Below are 20700 nucleotides of genomic sequence, written 5' to 3'. Positions count from 1 at the left end.
TTATAGAGTCGGGATTTCAAAAGTAAAAAGAAAATGTATTTGGGTGTCATCGGCTAGAATTGAAACCAAAACTGTAGCATTCAAAGCTGATGACGTTACCACTGTACCAACGTGACACACATATGAACTGATTAAAAAATTAAAAATAAACTAAGATGAATGTACAAAATATATAACGATTTTTTCAACTTTGACCCATTTCTGATCCCCTTAAAACTATTTTAACCAGCTAAAGACCCATAAAAGAACGGCCTGTAAAAAAATCCAATCATCTGAGGCCCCTAGTGCCGCTCTGTGACTTTTAGTTTCGGAGTCGATAGAGTTTGAAAACATGGAGACAAACAGACAGACATATAGCCTTTTATATATTAGATTACATTTGTTTTTTTAATTAGAAAATTAAAAATGATTAAAATGATTTTACAATTGTTAATATTTTAAGTACATAGAAATTTTTGATCTGGAAAAATATAATGACAAATAAAATAATAAACTGAAAATTTTTAATAAGCAATGACAATTCTTATTAGTACAGGGTAGAACGATAAAATTGTCGCCCCCAGAAAAGACAACATGATTCCATTTCCGTTTGATGGAAACTGGTTTTCTTTTTTTGTTGCAGACCATCTACTAGTTGGCCAGTTGTGTACAAATCCCAAGAGTGATAAGAGCCTTCTATCATGTCTGAAAGTGACACAATGTTCAATGAGTAAGATCAGAGATGCGCCACTGTACAACTCATGCTCTCTATTGATCAAAGTTATGACAACAGAACCATTGACAGCACCCTCAAAATGCAAATTCGGACGGTTCAATGCTTGAGTGTACAGCTCAACAAAGTTTTCGGCCATGGTTATGGTCTTTCGTGTGGTTTCAAGTAAGGGCCACATCATGCTACCTTGCATCTTTGAAGTCGGCTTGAAAGTCAACACTAAAGTGTACCTGAATGTGCTGAAGAGTGTGGTTATCTTCTGGTGCAAACGGTTCTGGTGCTGGCCACTAGCAGCAGGACCCTGCTCTGGCCCACAAGTTCAAAGAGACCCAGGCTTGACTTAAGGATTATTATGACTTTGTACCCTTCTCTTACTGGATCCTCTCTTCTCCCAACCTGAATCCGCTGGACTACTTTGTTTGGTCATACCTCGCGAACATTACCAACATGACCTCCAAAGCCAGTCCGATCACTGAGCTCCCACTGCTGCTTGTGGAAAAAGCATGCTCCCAGTTCTGAACCTGTATTGAGGCTGAAGGCGGTTACATTGAATAGATATCAGCTCTACTGCATCATCAAGTTACCTTAATTGATTTTTTCAATAAAAGTTTTAAAATAAAGCTGTAGTGTTGTTTTCTTTTAGGGTGACAATTTTATCGTTTCATCCTGTAGTATTATTATTAAAACTAATGTGGTAATAATCAATTTTTTTTCACTGTAAATAACCAGGCTTTTACTAGAGAAAAGAATGAGGTTGAAGGTGAGTGGGGTTAACTGATGCCAAAATAATAAATAGGATTTCTAAATATAAAATATATATATTTTTTTAAATTACATAACCTGAAATGTAACATATTTTCCTTGAAAGTCATTTCCTTAGTTAAAGCAATATCTTTATTGATTGAATGCCTGTCCACACAATTTTTATTTTTTTTCTAATGGAACAATATATTTTTTCTTTTAAAGCAAATTATTTAATGGAGTTAAAAATAGGACTTGTTTAGAATATTTAAAAATAAATTAAGTGAATAAAAGATAATTGTAAATGTATGCATTTACAAATATATTTTAGTATCTGCAATATTTAGAAGAATTTGATCTATGTATTCGTATTCATGTAAGATTATAAATATATAACCATTTTTTTCAGTGCAAGTTGTAATTGGGATTATTGATTCAAATAAAATCCCAAAAGACATAAATACACAAATTTAATTTTTAACTTAAAATTAAAATTTCAGTTTATAAACTAACATTTACCGATCATATATCACACAATAAAACATGACAAATTTTGACTAGAAGTGCAGTAGCCATTTTGATATTACATTTTTTCTATGCTCAAAGATCTTTCTAGATAGGCAATTTTTATTTTTGTCCCGATCTAGAATGCCACATTTTGGGAAACTGGATTTTCCCCACATTAAAAGCCAACTTTGTATCTGTTATCGTGGGGAGGTAAATAATAAAACATGATTAGTAAATGGACAGATTACATCTTAAATGTGTAATTGGAATATAATGTTTTAGGAGCAATAAACTTGAAAGTGACTGAAAATAAAGTCAAGTGGAAATAAAAAAACAAGTTTTAAGTTATGAAACATTCCGATAAATAGCAAACAATTTTAAACCTAACTGATGTAATGGAATAACCTAACATCCCTTCATAGATGAAATGAACTATAGATATATTGGTCCTCTCACGTGACTGAGGCAGAAGGAAAAAAGACAGGAAGAGAATAAGAAAAGATGTCGAGTAACTCTTATGTCATATGTATTCCCTTGTAAATAAACCACTTTGTCTTTCACGCATAACCCCGTGTTTCTTGCTGTATTCTTATTTAAAGTAAGGATATAACAATAACAAATGAAATGTTTTTTGTCCTCCGAAACAGAATATCAGACTGTAAAGTTAATACAGAATTTCTAAAAAGGCAAACAGTTAAAAGTGTGGAATACATTAGCTTTCAGGCTTAAGACAATATATAAGAATTCAAAAACGCAACTCATAGTGATTGTATCAACACAATACAATAGCTGCCTTATTCCATTTTATCTTTCTCGTATACGAGGTGCCTGAAATAAGTTTCCAGATTATTTTCGTACAGGCATTTAAAATTGTAGACTCTTGAAAATTCAGTAGGTTACTGCTGCACATCTTATGAAATGACACACTAATTATTATGATTTCAGGTTCAAATGAACAGCTACAGTAGGAGTTGGAATACACCCTACTAAAGCCTGATTGTCACAGCTGGTGAATTTCAAAAATGCAATCTGGACATGAGGACACTTTAGAAGAACGATATGCAATAAAATTCTGTTTTAAACTTGGAAAAAATGCCACAGAAACGTATGGAATGCTTCAGACTGCTTTTAGATCAGCTTGCATGAATCAAGCATCAGTTTTTGAGTGGCATAAGAGCTTCAAGGAAGGCAGGGAGTCTGAAGGATGATGATAGTTGTGGAAGGAGTAAGGAAGTCAGAACATCAGAGTTGATTGGCCAAATAAGGAATTTCATGGATCAGGACTGCCATGTATCTATAGAGACAATAAATGCACAGTTTGATATCAGTGTGGGAACTGTACACAAAATTATTCGCAAGGAACTGAAGATGCGGAAGATTTGCACAAAGTTTGTCCGAAGGGTGTTCAGAGAAGATCACAGACTATTTGACTAAGATGGGCATCAAGACAGTTCCTCACCCTCCTATAGTCCAGACCTTGCTTCCTGTGACTTTTGGTTATTCCCTAAGCTCAAGGAAAACCTTAGAGACTTTTGTTATAAGAAAATTGAGATGAAAGAGGCTGTAACAAGGGTCATTGATACGCTCACATAAGACTTCTTATGGGGCCTTCCAGAAATTGTTAGAATGGTACAAGTACATTGCAACCGAAGGAGATTACTTCAAAGGGGACTAGAGTTTCATGTGTGTACAATCAATAAAAGTACCCACACGAAAAAAAAAAAAAAAAGTCTCGAAACTTATTGAAGGTACCTCGTATATAACAAAATTATCTTGTGAAACTTTAACCTAAATAGCATTTAAGCTGACATATTAAACTTTGATTTTAACTAGAACGTTTTAAATTTTTATTGTTTTATTGTTTTATTAGCACTACAATAATGTACTCAGATACAGTTTATGTAAAAAATGATGTAGTCCAGTCTGAACTAGTACTGTGGAAACATTTTCCAAGTATATCCTAAAATCAAAAAAGGGAATAAATCTTTTTTGATTGAAGAATATAAAAAGCATGGTTTCCCTTACAACTAGAATTTTACTTCTTTTTCAGTATAAGTTTTAAAAATGTGAAAAAAAAGAAAAAAAAGAAAAAAAAAAAAAAAAAGAAGCATAGGTATAAAACTAAAATAACTTCATTGCATTCCATATGTATATATGTATGATTTAATTATCAATAGACACCTGTTTTAATGTAAATTTCACTACGTTCAATCATGCTGAGAAGCTGTAAATGACAAAACATCTACCGATGGATAATTAAATTAAAAAAAAAAAAAATGTATATTTCCCAGTTGGAGCATCAAATTAATGAAGGGAAAATTATTGCCAACTAAAATGAAAGTAGAAATGCTCATTCGTATAAATAATTGAATTCATTGAAAAGTATTGCTAACAAAAATAAACAAATAAATAGCACACACACATAAAAAAGTCTTGTTAGGATATAAAAAGATTCGTTAAAATTTTAATAAACTTACCTGAGCAAGTATGTCATTCATTGTTTCACTGGCTTCTAAGTCCATCCGACCAAGTATCCTTAATAATCGCAAAATTTTCACCTGAAATTAATAGAAACAATTATTGCATTTAATTAAGCCTAATTTTAAATTGTGCATATTTTATAAAACAGTTGTTCAAAGATTTTCTGTCGGAAGGAACTAGTGCTAGTGTGATTGTAAGTGTTAAAGAGTTGTCAACATGGTAATTTAAGGAACTTCTACCATTACTAACTAGCAGAGAATTACCACTGTCAACCATGCATGCAGTGTGATATATGAAAATGAAACCTGGCCAGTGAAGGTTGAGGACATGTGGAGAGAAATGATATGCAAATGATATGATGGATGTGTAATGCAAGTTGTAAAAACAGAACTGTTGATCTCAGAGGAAGATTAAATCTGGACAGTATAAAGAGCTGTGTGCAGAACAGGATATTTCATTGGTATGGTTATGTTGAAAGAATTGAGGAGAGTTCTTAGTCACCTTTAACTGAAAATATGCAGAACTGAAGTCTTCCCCACTCATGTCTTTTTCTTCAACTGCCCATCGTTTCATTTCATGCAACATATTTGCTTAATTTCATTAAGTTCTTGAAGCAATAAAAACGAATACAAACATTTATCAGCTTAAAAATGTATTAGATATTTTGCATGTCTGACAACTGTTTTCCAGAAAAAAGAAAAAAAAGAAAACTGTTTATAATTGCAGATTTTTATAGTTGGAATTAATTTGTATGCATAAACAATTAATTTGCATCTTTAGAGACCAACTGTCTTTTAGCAAATAGAGACCAACTGTCTTTTAGCAAATAGAGACCAACTGTCTTTTAGCAAATAGAGACCAACTGTCTTTTAGCAAATAGAGACCAACTGTCTTTTAGCAAATAGAGACCAACTGTCTTTTAGTAAATAGAGACCAACTGTCTTTTAGTAAATAGGGTGTCAAATTTTTGGCAGCTAAAAGAAAGCGTTTGTGCTGAACATTTGTCAGTGTCTATTACGGTGTTTGAAAAGAAGTTCCTGCTGAACCATCATTATAACCTCATTACGACTAGAAGCAATTTTTTTTACTATTTCTATATTAATTTGACTATTTTGTAGGCAGCATTCCAACATCTTTTCGTTACACAAAATGAGAATGGTTTCTTTTATCAACGTCTCTACTGCTCATTCAAATTCAGCCTTCCTCATTCCCTTTTTAGCATCACACCTTGTTTCTCAAAACAGAGACCCCCGCCCCATCCAACTTAAATTCAGCAAAACAATCTTCATCTTTGATTGTAAAAACACTCTCACTAGCACTGAAAAATTTCTTTCTGTTTGGTGCATAAATAAACAACATCTGCAATGTTTAATGGGTTGCAACGCATGCAGACGATAGGTCTGCAATGGAAGAAATATTTACCTAAGAGAAGATAAACCACAGAAGAAATGGGTTGCCATCTTTGAAATAGTGTCCCCTTACTTCCATCCTCAAAAAATATAAGTGAAAGGGATATTCTGTATTTAGGTGGACTATTTAGCTAACAGATAACAAGATCAAAAAATTGAAATCAGTCCTATTAAAAAATAGTTGTTCTAGGAAGACCACTTCTCAGTGTATATGGGTAGCAGTTATAATAAACTTGAACATAAGCGTGAAAATTCATCCGACTTCTGTGTTAATGACTATCTTAGAAAATGTTGAACTGGTGAAAAATTTAAATATTATTCAATGTGATTGAAACGAACATATATTTTCTGAAAAATGCATCAAGAATTGACCATAAACATGCAGTTTATAAGTAGGAAACTATCGCAGATATTGAAATATGGGGGAGGGCGGAAATCACTTTATTATGACGATTAGATTTTAATTATTAAAACCAAATTATGAAAATGTACAAAAGTTGAGGTAGTTGATAATTTGAAATAACAGAAACTGGAAGCTTTCTTAAAATAAATACTACAAATAAATAAATGTTGGCCTTATTGCAACAACACTTTTGTTAGGATAGACTTTTTTAATTAAAAAAAAAAAAAATGGTTACTTTAAAGAACCATTAATTCTTGTAAAAAAGACAGTATCTTGTCAAGTGCTTGCAAAATGATTAAAAACCCAACGCATGACAAAAAGAAAAAAAGAAAAACTACTTTACGCTGCTTTAAAATCATTACTGAACTCATTTTTTTCCTTTCTCTGAAGATAAAAAGGTTGCTTGCATGTTAATGTCATCAGCGCAACAATGGATTGATAGGCATGAGAGAAAAACAGAGAGAATGAAGACACACACGACAAAACATGTCCCATTATAGAAATAAAAGGAAAGATTTGAAAAGAAAATCCGGAGGGAATACAAGTAAAAATTTATATTTAGTTTTTGTGTTTATTTTAAACTTTTTTCTTGTTTCCTTCCCATATTTAAAAAATATAGTTTAGTCTCACAAACTATATATATATCTATAATATAAAGCTGAATGTCTGTGTGTGTGTGTGTGTGTGTGTGTGTGTGTGTGTGTGGTCATGAATAGGTTCCTATATCGTTGACTATTTTAAAAAACTGATTACATATAATGACAGAAGATGTATCGAGACACAGGAATGGTTATGTTTGATCTGGCAGAATGGTGGTTCATTAAAATTGTGGGGTCTGCGTTCGCGCCTAGTCCACAAAGTATGGAGATAAAAAAATTAAAAAAAAAAAAAAAAAAAAAAAAAACGTTTACAAGTGTTTTTGATATAGATGTACATAAGAACACTTTGATAAGTATGTTTTAACTTAAGAAGGGATGGTATAATAAAATTGTGGGGTCTGCATTCACGCCTGGCCTCCATAGAATGGAAATAGGTACAAACTTTAATAAAGACTTTTCATATCTATCTGCATAAGTATACTTTGATAATTATGTTTCAGTTTGAAGAAATATCGTATAATAAAATCATGGGGTTTTTGTTCGCACCTGACTTCCATAGAATGGAAATATGTCAGAAAGTTTAACAAGGTTTTTTAATATAGATCCACAAAATATTGTGATAAGTGTTTCAGTGTGAACAGGTATGGTATAATAAATTATGGGGTTTATCTATTTTATTTGTACTTTCATCATATTTTGCTTTGGTTTTGATACCCCCAAATTCACAACCCTTCCTTTTCATAACCTATCATACTTTCATAAATCAGAGTCCATTTTCTATAGGCTGTTTTTAAACCCAGTCAATGATGGGTACTTTTGCTAGTAATGTATATATATATATATATATATATATATATATAAAAGATGAACATATTAGTTTGAATAATTGTTAGACTTAATTTCAGAATTTTCCATATTGTTCAATTTCATGAATATGAATAAATTTCAATCAAAAAGAAAATAAATTTTCAAACATATCTAATAGACACAAAACAAGATTTTAGAAATTATATATATATATATATATATATATATATTGGAGCACAGGTGATTGCCTGAAACGTCGTGAGACAACAACTAATAAAGATAAGAATAATAGTCTGCAATAAATAAATTAATATAAATAATACTCATCTCAATAATGAATTCCAATTAAAATAATATATATACCATTCAGTACGGACCCGACCATGGAAGATCAGATAATAATATAAATGTGGATTTATAAGATAAAAAAATCCAACCTTGATCGCTCTTCGGGGCCCGTGGCGCAGTTGATAGAGAGACATTGAATCTCTACAGTTCCAGATGATGATTGTCTGAAGATAGCAGTTTCAATCCTACCTAAAGCCGGCCAGAGGTTTACTTGGCCAAAAACGTGGTGAGACGACAACAACTACGGATGGCAGTGATTGCTGAGAATGCAGATTTTCAAAGTTCCTATCCGTCACGGCTACCACCTGACGAAGGCCAGAGGAATAGTTGGCCGAAACGTCGTGAAACAACAACTACTAAAGATGAGAACAATTAATATAAATAATACTCATCTATGAATTCCAATTAAAATAATATATAGCTTTGAGGTAGTCTTAGCTCTGACTTACAAGCCTTTGTCACTGTCGCTCACTTTAGATCCCCAAGGGCTCTGGTGATCTTTGTAGGTTGTCCTTTGTGATTCACCTAAAACTGTTGGTGTCGCATTCCACTATGCCTCAAAAAAAAAAAAAAAAAAAAGAAGAAGAAGAAATTGGGGAGGTAGCAATCAACAGGCAAGCTAAGAAGCCAGATATTAGATGAAGCATTGCGATAGAAGTTTTGATGACCAGATCTGAATCTTCTGGTTTGTATGGTAGGGCAGAGTTTGTGTTGTCTCACATACAGTTACCTGGTCAATGCAAAGTTTCACTTCATTTAGAACAATAGATGCATATATCTGTATTCAGCCTGAAGTTCTCAGTTGGGTGACATTACATTTACTTTACAATTAATGGCATCAAAAGTTATGGCTGTTGCTGTAAACTTCAGCCTGACTTTGGGCATGTCTTTAGATGAGACATGGGCCTATGGTTTTATTTTTATTTATACATACACATATATATATATATATATATATATATATATATATATATGAAGAAATGATAAAAAAAATAAAATTGATTTAAATTTTGTAAATTTTTCCAAGTGTTCAAACAAGGAATATATATATATATATATATATAAAGACTCTTCTTAATCCATGGATTTTCAAAAATCAACTTTTCTCATTAGAAGAGAACCAATTAAAAAAAAATTATAAGCTAACAAATTTGAAAAGTTGCAAGCAAAATAAGTTTTTTTTTTTACTTACAAATTTATAGAAGCCAATAATTTATTTTACTGGTTCTCTCCTTTTGATGAGAAGAGCTTATATTTGAAAATTCATGGATTAAGGATCATTTTTTTTAAAATATATTTCTTGCTTAAACACTTGATGATTTGCTAAATTTTGTAAATTTTCCATCATGCCAATATTTCTTATATCAATGCTCTATCTACATTATACAATAACCATTTATCACAATAGGATCTAATATAAAATATTTATCTTTATATTATCCCATTAAGTAAGTATATATATATATATATATATATATATATATATATATAAACAAGTAAAGTCATCTAGGACCTCATGGCATAACAGCTAATGCACTCAACCATAGCACATATGTTCTGAGGTTTGAATCCTAGAAAAATCAAACTACACTGATGAGTGGTAGTATTGCAAAACACATGTTTGTAGGTTACTATTTTATAAGCAAAATAATAAATAATTAATATTTATTTAGGTCCAAAAAATATGGGTGATTTTTCTAAAGAAAAATATTTTCCACATCTCCAAGGTTGTAGATGCCAATAACCGTATTCAATTATCATTAAAAAAAAGTCAACAAAAAATCGACATAAGTTTAAAAGTGACAAAAAAAAAAAGGCAAGTAAAGTTATCTAAGACCTCATAACATAACGGTTAATGCACTTGACCATAGCACATATGATCGGAGGTTCGAATTGTAGAACAGTCAAGCTTCACTGACGAGTGGTAGTACTGCAAAACATGTATTCGTAAATTACTGTTTTATAAGTAAAAGAATAAAATAAGGTTTATATATATATATATATATATATATATATATATATGTTGTTTTAACAAAATCAAGACATCAAAGAATAGATTGATAGCAACAAATAGTGTATTTCATTGTTAGTTACAATTGTTTCAAGAGTATTCAGACCTTATATCGCTTGAAAATTTTCACAAGAACAGCCTTTTGTCAGACATATTGAATAAAAAATACTTTAACAATGAACAGTATGGAATCCATTTTCCTTATAAGGAAAAACAGGAGAAAATATTTTACCTACATCTCATCCTTCCAAAGTTTTTTTTAAAGATTTTATATTATATATTATATTATATATATATATATATATATATATATATAGACAGAGAGAGAGAGAGAGAGAGAGATTTTAGGGCATTAACAAAATCAGGGTTTTGCAAAGAGTCCAACCATTTTTGCAAAAGTCTAAGCACAAGAAATGTCCCTGAAGCAAAAACTTTAGCACTGATGAGCAAATAAACCACTTCTCATGACAAGTTTATTTCTGCAAAAATAGGTTGGGTCTCTTCATGAAATCATGATTTCCTTAATACCCTAAAGCTAATATTTTATATGTTTATAAATAGTTTGCTTTTATTTAGAGCTTTAAACTAAAAACTTTCATAGAAAATTAAAAAAAAAAAAAAGTTCTGGATTATTCACTGAAATAAAAACAAAAACAAAAAACAAAACAAAAAACAAACAAGCAAACATATGCTGTAAATTGATTGTTTCTAGACAAGTCAAACTGACCTACTTACTGTTTTGGACATTTTGCTGTAACTCTTTTGAGTTAAATGTGCTACTCTTGTGTATGTATTTTATTTAATGTATTCACTACAAAGACATTGTCGAGTACAATTATCTCCCTTATATACAGATGAAAGGTATGCTAATCATCCAGATGTGGAGAGGGGTAGTCAAGGAGGACAGAAACATGAAGAAATGATAACTTGTTTGTTATTATGAATAACACTGGTCAACAACAAATTTGTTGTCTGCATTTTTTTCAGCTGATTTAGGACGAATCTGATGCTCTGAATCCAAAAATCACATTGGTTTTGTTCAATCAGGTCCAGCATTTTAGCTATGGCCACATGAAGTTTTTTACATTTTTGTTCACATGTACGCATGTGTGGAGAATTTTAGAAGTTAGTGGGGGTGTAATGCCATATCAAATAATTGTTTTAATCGGAAATGATTTTAATGAAAAGTATTCAGGTCCGATAGATGTGGCCGATTATGTGGAAAAGGAATACGTTTGAAGTCATAAAACCTCAAAATCTTCCAAAAATTGGTGCTCAGAATACTGGCCTGTGTGGGAGGAATTAGTGCCTTGCAAAGAAAGGAATATTATCAATAAACCTCTGATAGACGGAGACAGAATACTCTTTCCCCCACCGCATATCAAGCTTGGTTTAATCAAGCAGTTCCCCAAGGCTCTGGGCAAGGATAATGACTGCTTCATTTACTTGACTAGGCTTTTCCAGGATTAACCAAAGAGAATTAAAAACTGGCACCTTTGATGGTTCTCAGATTCGGCAGCTCATCAGAAATACAGTTCGAAAACTCAATGAATGAAGTGGAACTGGAATCATGAAAGGCATTTGTTCTGATAATGAAAAGTTTTCTTGACAACAATAAGGCCAGAAACTGTGCCGAACTTGTCAACAACATGCTGACTGCTTTCAGAAACTTGAGCTACAATATGAGTATCAAGATGCATGACCTATTTTCACATATCGACTGATTTCCTGAGAACCTGAGCTCAATGGTTGACGAGCAGGGGGAAAGATTCCATCAGGATTGGAAAGAGATGGAGACCAGGTGTCAGGGTTGCTGGAGAGCAATCATGATGGTTTACTACTGTTAGAATCTGAAAAGAGACCTCCCTGCCGCTCAGCATTTCAGAAATTTGCAGAAACGGAAGTTCAAGCCTTGAAGTTTGAACGATGGGGAATCAACATGCAATTTACATGTACTTACCTTTATCAGTGTCCACGGTTCAGTTTACAGTAACAGATGCTTCTATCAATGTATGTTGCTGGCAAAACATTTTTAGGATGTGTTGACAAAAATCAGCTGATAATCTCACAAAAAAGTAACTGATTTTCTCACAAGATTTGATTTTTTTTTTTTTTAAATCAACTTAGCACAAAAACATGGCCTGATGCCATTTTTGGATTCAGCAGTGCAGTTGTAGAAATCTAGACAACATTCAAAAAGTAAAAAATTGTTGGCCAGTGTAATCACTAAGAGAGCTGTCAAGTACACATGAGCAACAGCCACATAAACATGAAGTAAATAGACATTTATCATTCATAATGAAGTCTGTTGTCAGAGGGTTCTGATTGGCTGAGCAAGACGATACCAATCAATATTTTCTCTGATGAATTTAATAGTGGCTCTTAATAGCAGAAAGTAGAATCCTGAGGTTTGCAGCAATTTGATGCTAATGAATCCACCTTTAAATTAATCAATAACATGGCTTTTTTGAAATTCTTGACAATTCTAATGCTCCATTAGCAAGAATCATACTTGGATGGTGATATCTGAAAAACTGTTCATTAGTATAAAATATCAATGTTTTAAACTTTCACTGTTGCTTTGTATGTCTCCTACTGCTGGCTATCGACAAAGAAGACTATCAGCCAAACAAAAGTTTAGGTCAATCTAACTATTCTCAACCATGTCGAAGATGTGCCAAACTTAGCCAAAATGAAGAAAAATCGCTTGAGCTGAGATGGATATATAATGCACACAAACAACAATAGCATCATGAAAATGAGATTCAGGTTTGGTTGTTTTGTTTTATGGCATATCAACCCTTTTGGCCAAATCCAGTCATTTTGATAAACGTTTTGCTTCAAGTTCTTGATATCTTCAAATATTTATTCATTCTGTTAGATTTGTAAAGGAAAATGTTTTTTTTTTTGTGGCTTTACAGAACATGATTGAGTTTTCTTAAAGAAAAGGGAAAAAAGAATACAAATAATAGCATCAATGTTTGATGCCTTTTAGGTAAAGAAACAGGCATCTTTAGACAGCTTGATCTGGTAGCGTCAGCTGTGATTCTAGATAGAGTGCCCTGGGAAAAAATGGTTTATTACCATACAGTAAGATCACAAGACAAACTGACTTTATCTTAACAGAGCCTTTGACTGTGCATAATGAAAGAAAAATCCAGTGCAAACTGTGTAAATTTTTTAAATTTGAAACATGTATAAATAATTTTTTCATTGGGTTATCTATTTACTTTTGTCATGCCTGCATATATAAATCAATTGATAGAATTACCTGTAAGAAGGGGTCACTAACACCAGACACATCATGCTCAGGGGAATAACCAGCCATGATAAGATTTTTGAGGATACGAACAAGTTGTGGAACAAGCTGCAATTAAAAACAAATACAAATTATTTACCAACAGTAAAAATATCAATTATGCATATCCTAAAGCAAGACTTAAAAATGCTGATAAAAAAATGCTATTTGTTTTTTATAAAATGACAAAACAAAATATTTGATTGCAAAATTTGATTTGTCAAAAGAAATGCTTTTCTATTTTATTAATGGGTCACATTTATCAAGGCCTGGGGCCACTCAAGGATAAAGGTTAAAGGGATTATCAGTTAAACCATGACTACCACCACAAAAGGATCGGAAACAATGGTTGAAATGGCCGCAAAATTATGTAAGAGGAAAAAAACTAATAAGTATTTGTGACTTGAACATAACCATATTGTAGTCTGTTAGGAAGCAACCTCATGATAATTTGTTTCATAAATGGAATGTTCAAGGATAGAAACTTTAGCTGTGGAAGTTCCGCTTGGTTTTTGATAGAGAGAGAGAGAGAGAGAGAGAGAGAGAGAGAGAGAGAGAGAGAGAGAGAAATGCATTCATCAACCATTATTGACTTGGTCTTTCTAAAAAGCAAAATCCTAGGAGTGATTGTAAGTGACGTAAAGATCATTGATGTGAACTGTAAAACCTACAAGCTGAGTTCAATTACTGTTTGTAGGTATCATGAAACAGTTGGTTTAGTGTGCAAAAAAAAAAAAAAAAAAAATATGTGTGTGTGTGTGTATCAACTTGTAATAACTTTTATTTTAGGGGTTATTTTGATGAAATGTAGATGTAAATAAAACTTAATCCTTCATCTTTATAAATGTACAATTCTTTCTCTTGTGTAATAAATAGTGTTCTTTTTCAGATTACTTCAAGTTAGGTTACCGTTTTCAGTGATGAGCCATTTATCCTTAAATGTTGATGTTTTTTCAACATACTGTGCACATAACTATGCATATAAAAAACAAACCCAGCTTAAAGCAAAAAGGCCAACCCTCAATGTGGTGGGCTTAATATAGGGTTTAAAATTGTCTTTAAAAAAAAAAATCTATGTTGAAAACTTCAGTGAATTAAATTTTTACTTCATTATCAAAATTATGTTTCTGTCTGTTTTTACATGGTCCAAATCTAATTATTTTTTTAATAATTTATTAAAATAAAAATCTAGTTTGATCTATATCATAGTATAAAGATTCAATGTGTTAGCTATTGAAATGAATCTTATATAAATATTCAAAGTTGCACATCTGCTTTTGTGCATTTCTTTTTTGAGAAATCATAAGATTTTGCCTAATGTTTAGACCGACTTGATCTAATAATTATTGTTGCGATTATAATTCATTTTTATTTACCACAAGATTATAACACATTTGTAAGGATTTTTTATATGTGTAAAAGTTGCATTTTTAGTTATACACTGAAAATTGGATTCTGGACGAATAGCACACAAGATGGCAATTTTTAAATTTCCAACAAACTTTGAATAGTCATAATTCTGTGGCTAACTATGCTACCAAAATAAATTTGGTATCACCGTGTTTTGCAAAGATCTATGTTCCTCCATTAAAAGTTTTTAGATATAATAGAAGAAAAATTTTGTTTTGGGATACCTACTATTAGATATAAAATTAATTAATCCTGGGATTCTACCAGGGTTGTCAATTTTGTAAAATTTGAATTTTTCCCTCTTTAAATGTTAAGGTCCTATGCAGCATCGAGTGAAAGTGAGGTTTGTATTCCCATTCTGCTTGACAATGCATAAAATGATAACCCTTTGTTTAAATCTATTTTAAAAGTTAAAACTTAAAAGTTCATAAGTGAAGAGAAATAACTCTTACCATTGCTTGTAAGATTTAATCTAGATACTAATGCTTCTTTTAATATTTCATCGATTTCATAATCATGAGGCTACATTTTTTTCAGATGCATTATTTTGAAAGAAAAAAATATTCTAAAATGTCTGCTTTTAATGATAGCAATACCATTTTTAATACAAATGACATTGTATTAAAGGACAGTGTTTTTCTGGTTGTACCATCAAATTTCATAATCTGTCGAAAAGTAAAGGCGTTGTAAACATTTCAATGACGAAAAACCCCGTTTCTGAATTTTGCAGATGATTGATAATTTATATTTTTATATTTTTTTTGCATTATTCAGACTACTCAGTGTTATTTGCACAATGTTTTGGTTGATGTAACCTCCAACGTTCTTCAGATGTATCTTGTTAAACTCAGGAATACCTTTACATCGAACTCGGGAATCTGCAGGAGATTTCAAATGGAAGCTTTTATTTAATACATGGGATAGCATGCCTTCATTCTGTCAACTATGAGGAGGTAGAAGCTATAAGTAATTCACAATTGTATTCTTTGCATCACCTGCATTGCGGATTGAACCATCAACTTCCAGAAGAGTATGACTTAAAACTTTATCAGTTATGCCATGACAATTCTTCTAGTACAAATTTTGGGAGACTTAAACCTATTCGTGTTTTTAAATGTAGCATCTTACTACTTATCTGTACAGATCACTACTAATAACTATATAAGAGAAAAAAAATTAAAATTAAAACTAAGTTTAAATATCTAATCAAATTTATTGTTCGACTGAATACTCCAAAAAAACAATTTACAAAGTCCTTATTTCGCAGAGTTTCAAAGAATGTCATTCTTGCTATTCTTCTCATTAGAGGACAGAAAGAAATCAGCAAATTATATTTGAAGCAATGCTATAATTTGCTAGTTATGGCATTAATTGAAACTGCAATTTATTATAGTCATAAATCGCAAAGATGTACATGTCCTTTAAAAACAACTAGTGAAAAAATGTAGGAAATGTAAAAAATAATAAAAACAAACCAGGCATAACATTGCAGCTTGCATGAAGATTCTTTCAAAGGTAATCCGAATATATATATATATATATATAAAAATTGTGATTCTTTATTTAAACTGATATTCATTTATTGACCATTAAAGGATGAACTGTCGAGTTGGAGGTAGGTATGGTTTGAACCATCAGGTCAGTTATCAGAAAAAAAACACAGATATTGTATGAAACTTTTTTTTTTCTAAATAATCAGGTAAAGAAAAAAATACAGTTCACTTTTTAAGCTGTCCAATCATTGTCATGATCAACCGAACAATGGTTTTGTCCATTGAGAGTTTCTTGATTAAAATAGGTCAGAACAGAGAAACAAATTCTTATGGCTGATATTTCAGAAATGTTATGTGTGTCAACCGACTTCGGTATATCATATCTGATAGCAGATAAAAGAGTTCACTATTTAAATAGGTGTAACACTGGTGTATACCCTTGATCAAAAATGACAAAAAAAAAAAAAAAAATTGTTTTGTATGTTATGCTTCACCAATGTTTGTACTTGGTATAAACTATAACACAATTTCAATAAGACTTCATGAGATTGAAGACTTATATTGTTTTGAAACATCTGGTTTACAGTAACTTTAAAGGGGGGAAAAAAAAATGACAAGATCACAAAAACAGTATTTCTATCTTATAGGTCGGTTAGCTTGACAATCTATATAATAGTCTGCTTGTTCCTTCCTTAGACGGTCCATACGTTATGCTTTGAAAAAGACCAAATACAATTTTTGAAGGCAAAAATGCTTAAAAAAAAAAGGGCCAAATTCACAAAATTTGGTGATAAAAAGGCCAAATTGGCAACACTGGACAAGAATATGAGAGTGACCTCTCTTTAATGTAGCTTCGTTTTTGAATATCATCATAATATATGATTATTGTTATAACTGTCATCATCATATCGTATGAATCCAAAGATTCTATTGTTGGCATTGGTTTCCCTGATATTTTCCTAATCAGAATTCTTTCTAGAAAGATCGCCAAAGTCGTCAGTCTGTGTCATTGTAATGGTGTGAGAAAGAAACTTGTAGTAATTCTGATGTGCAGCGATTCTTCACCAACGAAGTCAACGAAACATTATGTAAAAAAGGAAACATTTGAAAGAAATGGACCCCCCCCCCCGCCAAGCATGGTCTGCCAAGAGAAGCCAAACTGAAGGAGTAAATTAAAGATTTACAATGTGATTTTATTATTTGTATTGAACTATGTAGCACAATATTACTTTGAATATTTATTAGTATTCATTAATTTATCTCATTTGGGCCAGTTCTTTATTCAAAATACAATGGACACTATTTATATAGAAATGTTAAACATATTTGCGTGTTATTGCTTTTTTTTATTTTTATTTATTTATTTATTTATTCAAAATACTACTTTTTGCGCTTTCCAGAAAAATATCTTTATCAAAACATATTTTTTGATTAAATATATTTCTTATCCCGTGGAATTTCCACAGGTCCTGATAGTCCTTAGTATTAAGTTTTATTTATTTATTTACTTATGTACGCAAAAAAAGATATAGAGATAAAATAGTTTAATATCCAAGAAATATTGTGATGATAACCAAGCAAATAGTGTTGACATAACATTATAGTTGACCTTACAACTTTATCTGACTCATAGCAATCAACAAATTATTTCAAAACATAATTACACAATGAAAACGCACCCATCTGTCTTTTTTGTCCTTTTTTCACTGATAAAAAAAATTAGATCCCAATTATTTTGTTTAATGAGTGAATAATAATAAAAATAAAAAATAAAAAAAAATGGAAAAAAATGTGAGTATTTATAAAATTGAAAATAAAACATTGTGGTGAACTAATAAAGTTGTTTTTCATACCAAGGATGTCAATTGAACATTTTTAAATTCTGGAAGTAACTCATATGTTTAGTTGGAAACACTGGAATTTGACATATAAGAAAGAAATCTTAATCCCAAATAAAAAAAAGAAGTTTTTTTTAAATTATCAGCACAATGTCCTACGTTGTTCAGTGGCTAAAGCAAATATTCCAAATCTTTTAAATAGTAAATATGCAGATTTTTAAATTGAGTTGAGAATTGATCATTTTATATTATTTTTATTATTCAAACTATTAGTCTCACCTTGCTTATCCACATGCACCTGTAGTGTAACGAGTAAACGCATTGGGTATCAATCAGCTCTAAGTGACAGTCTTCTAGAGTTGAAAGTTTAATCTTTACTTTAGACGATAATAACTAAGAATAAGATTAAAAATCTGCTTGGTCATGGCTGGTGGAGAGCGAACACTTTATCCTTGTAGATTAAATAAGAGATTTAAATCGAAATTCTGTATAGGTCCCCTAGTTTGACAAAGATTTTAGAATTTGAAACAGATGCACCTGAAGAATGTTATCAGTTGAAACGTTGTGCAAATAATAGTCCAGATGAGAATAGTATTCCGAATCATCCTAATATTACAGGAAATACTATGTATGCCATTTATATGAGCAATAGAGGTTAAAGTGAATTAATGGAGAATTGGGGCGGGGGTTTCTTAACTATATAAGTAGCTAGAAGAATAAATAGCAATAGTTAAAAAACAAAAGTTACAAACTACATTTAATTTCTCTCTCTCTCTCTCTCTATATATATATATATATATTTCTTTATTACTTCACATTGTGATCATACCTTACGTATTACTAGTATAAGGATAGATTTTTAAAACTTCCATCTTCTTTGGTACTTGTTATGCCCTTAAGTTATCTCCCTTGGACTGCTTGAAAATGTAGTATTATCTGCCCTTGGGTTCACATTACACTTTGGGAGATGAAAGGTCAGTGATGACAGTTTGGATGTAAACAAACTTGCCTTGTAGACCAGATAATCATTATGCATCCAGCAACTTTTAAATCATTTTCAAATTTATAAATTGTTTTAGTAAATATACTTCATCTATTTACCATTTTATTTATTTATTTTTTGTCTTTTATTAAACCAATAGCAGTAGTTATTATATTATCAAATATAACAGTATTAAACTTATTCTCCTTCTGGAGATAGATCTTAAAATAATATAGCTCTATTGTTTAGCACTAAATTATTATTATTATTATTATTATTATACCAAATACTAATTGCTAAGGATGCAGTTAGGAGATTCAGCGTTCCTATTTCGTTGCAGTTAACCACCTGACGAAGGCCAGAGGAATAGTTGGCCGAACCATTGTGAAACAACCACTGAAAGATGAGGATAATAGTCCACAATGAATAAATGGATAAATAGTAAAAATTGCTCATCTCAATAAGAATTCCAATTAATTAAAGAGTAAATTATTATTTTTTATTATTTGCTTAGCACTAGTTCACCTTGAAAAGTGAAAACGTTCTTGATTATTTTCCAAAAGATTGGCATATTCATTGAAGATAATGATTTTAACTTTAAACCAGACTTTAGTTACTTAACTGAGTAGAGCTAGATATTGTTTTTGGACTATGTTTATAAAGGGGAATGAGCAATTTTAAAGATCCCAATTTCTCAAGACCATACATTATGTGTGGCTTAGCTAAAATTCTGGCAGCAAGTCAGATGAATGATACGAATGCTTTAATAGAGATACCCAAAGAACCATAATAAATTACGGGAGGCCTTGCGCTTACATATTAAACAATAGGATGTGGGTGAAATCATACTGCATGTATATGAAGATACACACACTCATCACATTACTCTAGCAAGAGATGTAACTGATTGAGTTTGGTGTGCTGTATCAAGTTTTGCTTAAAACTCAGACAATCATCTGTACAAATAATTTTAGTGAAAAAGGAAGGGTTTCAGGATAAATATTGATAAAAGAAAGACTAAATTCTTACAAAGACAAAACAGACTTTAAACAATGTTTTTTTTTTTTCTGGTGATATTCATTGCAAAATAATGTAGAATTATGATTATTAAATTAAAATATGATCCACTGTCTAGATTGTTATAAAGCAGTTGTTATAAATCAACCTCTAAGTAAGCGAGTATCTCTCCCCTTTAATTAAAATGTATTAAGACTCAGATTTAAATTGAATTTAAACCCAAGGTAAAAATTATACAAAATTTTGGATCATTTTATGGGAATTTGAAAAGATTGAATTTTTTTTTCTTAGCCCATAACTTCAGTTATGAAACTTCTAATTTCAGTTTTCTTTCTATTTTTGTTTTCAGTTTTCTGATTTTGTTTTTGTAAGGGATGGATGAGGCATCCCACCGGATACCAAACATTTGCATGCTATTTCAGAGACTCCAACCAAGAAACCTGCTTAAGATTCTAACAATCCTTTTAAGGTCAATTGTTTGTATCTCTCTTAAATTTAGGTCACTGGGTATATTACCCACGTTACATCGCATATCCCTCCATATTTACGTAAATAAAATGGAAATCAGCAGGAGCAGTGATGGTGACAACAATGGCGACGCTAAGATGAACTCTGTTCGCCGACACAACATAAATGACCACACC

At 31.2% G+C, this 20700-nt stretch overlaps 1 protein-coding gene across 6 annotated transcripts in view; it reads right to left on the bottom strand.

Annotated features, from left to right (window-relative positions):
• Positions 1-20700, bottom strand: part of LOC145297594 (AP-1 complex subunit gamma-1-like) — a 395164-nt gene that overhangs the window by 46686 nt on the left and 327778 nt on the right. For all 6 annotated transcript variants that reach the window (XM_080143647.1, XM_080143648.1, XM_080143651.1 and 3 more), the window contains 2 exons: positions 13290-13385; positions 4438-4518 (listed from right to left, as the gene is read on the bottom strand). In XM_080143647.1, the coding sequence (XP_079999773.1) occupies positions 4438-4518; positions 13290-13385 (177 nt within the window). The remainder of the gene's footprint in view (positions 1-4437; positions 4519-13289; positions 13386-20700) is intronic.

This window comes from Euprymna scolopes, chromosome 18 (genome assembly GCF_053919585.1).
Source record: "Euprymna scolopes isolate OS-2025 chromosome 18, ASM5391958v1, whole genome shotgun sequence".
Lineage (NCBI taxonomy): Eukaryota > Metazoa > Mollusca > Cephalopoda > Sepiida > Sepiolidae > Euprymna > Euprymna scolopes.
The sequence above is the reverse complement of the archived record's forward strand: the minus strand, read 5'-3'. Positions and strand labels throughout refer to the sequence as shown.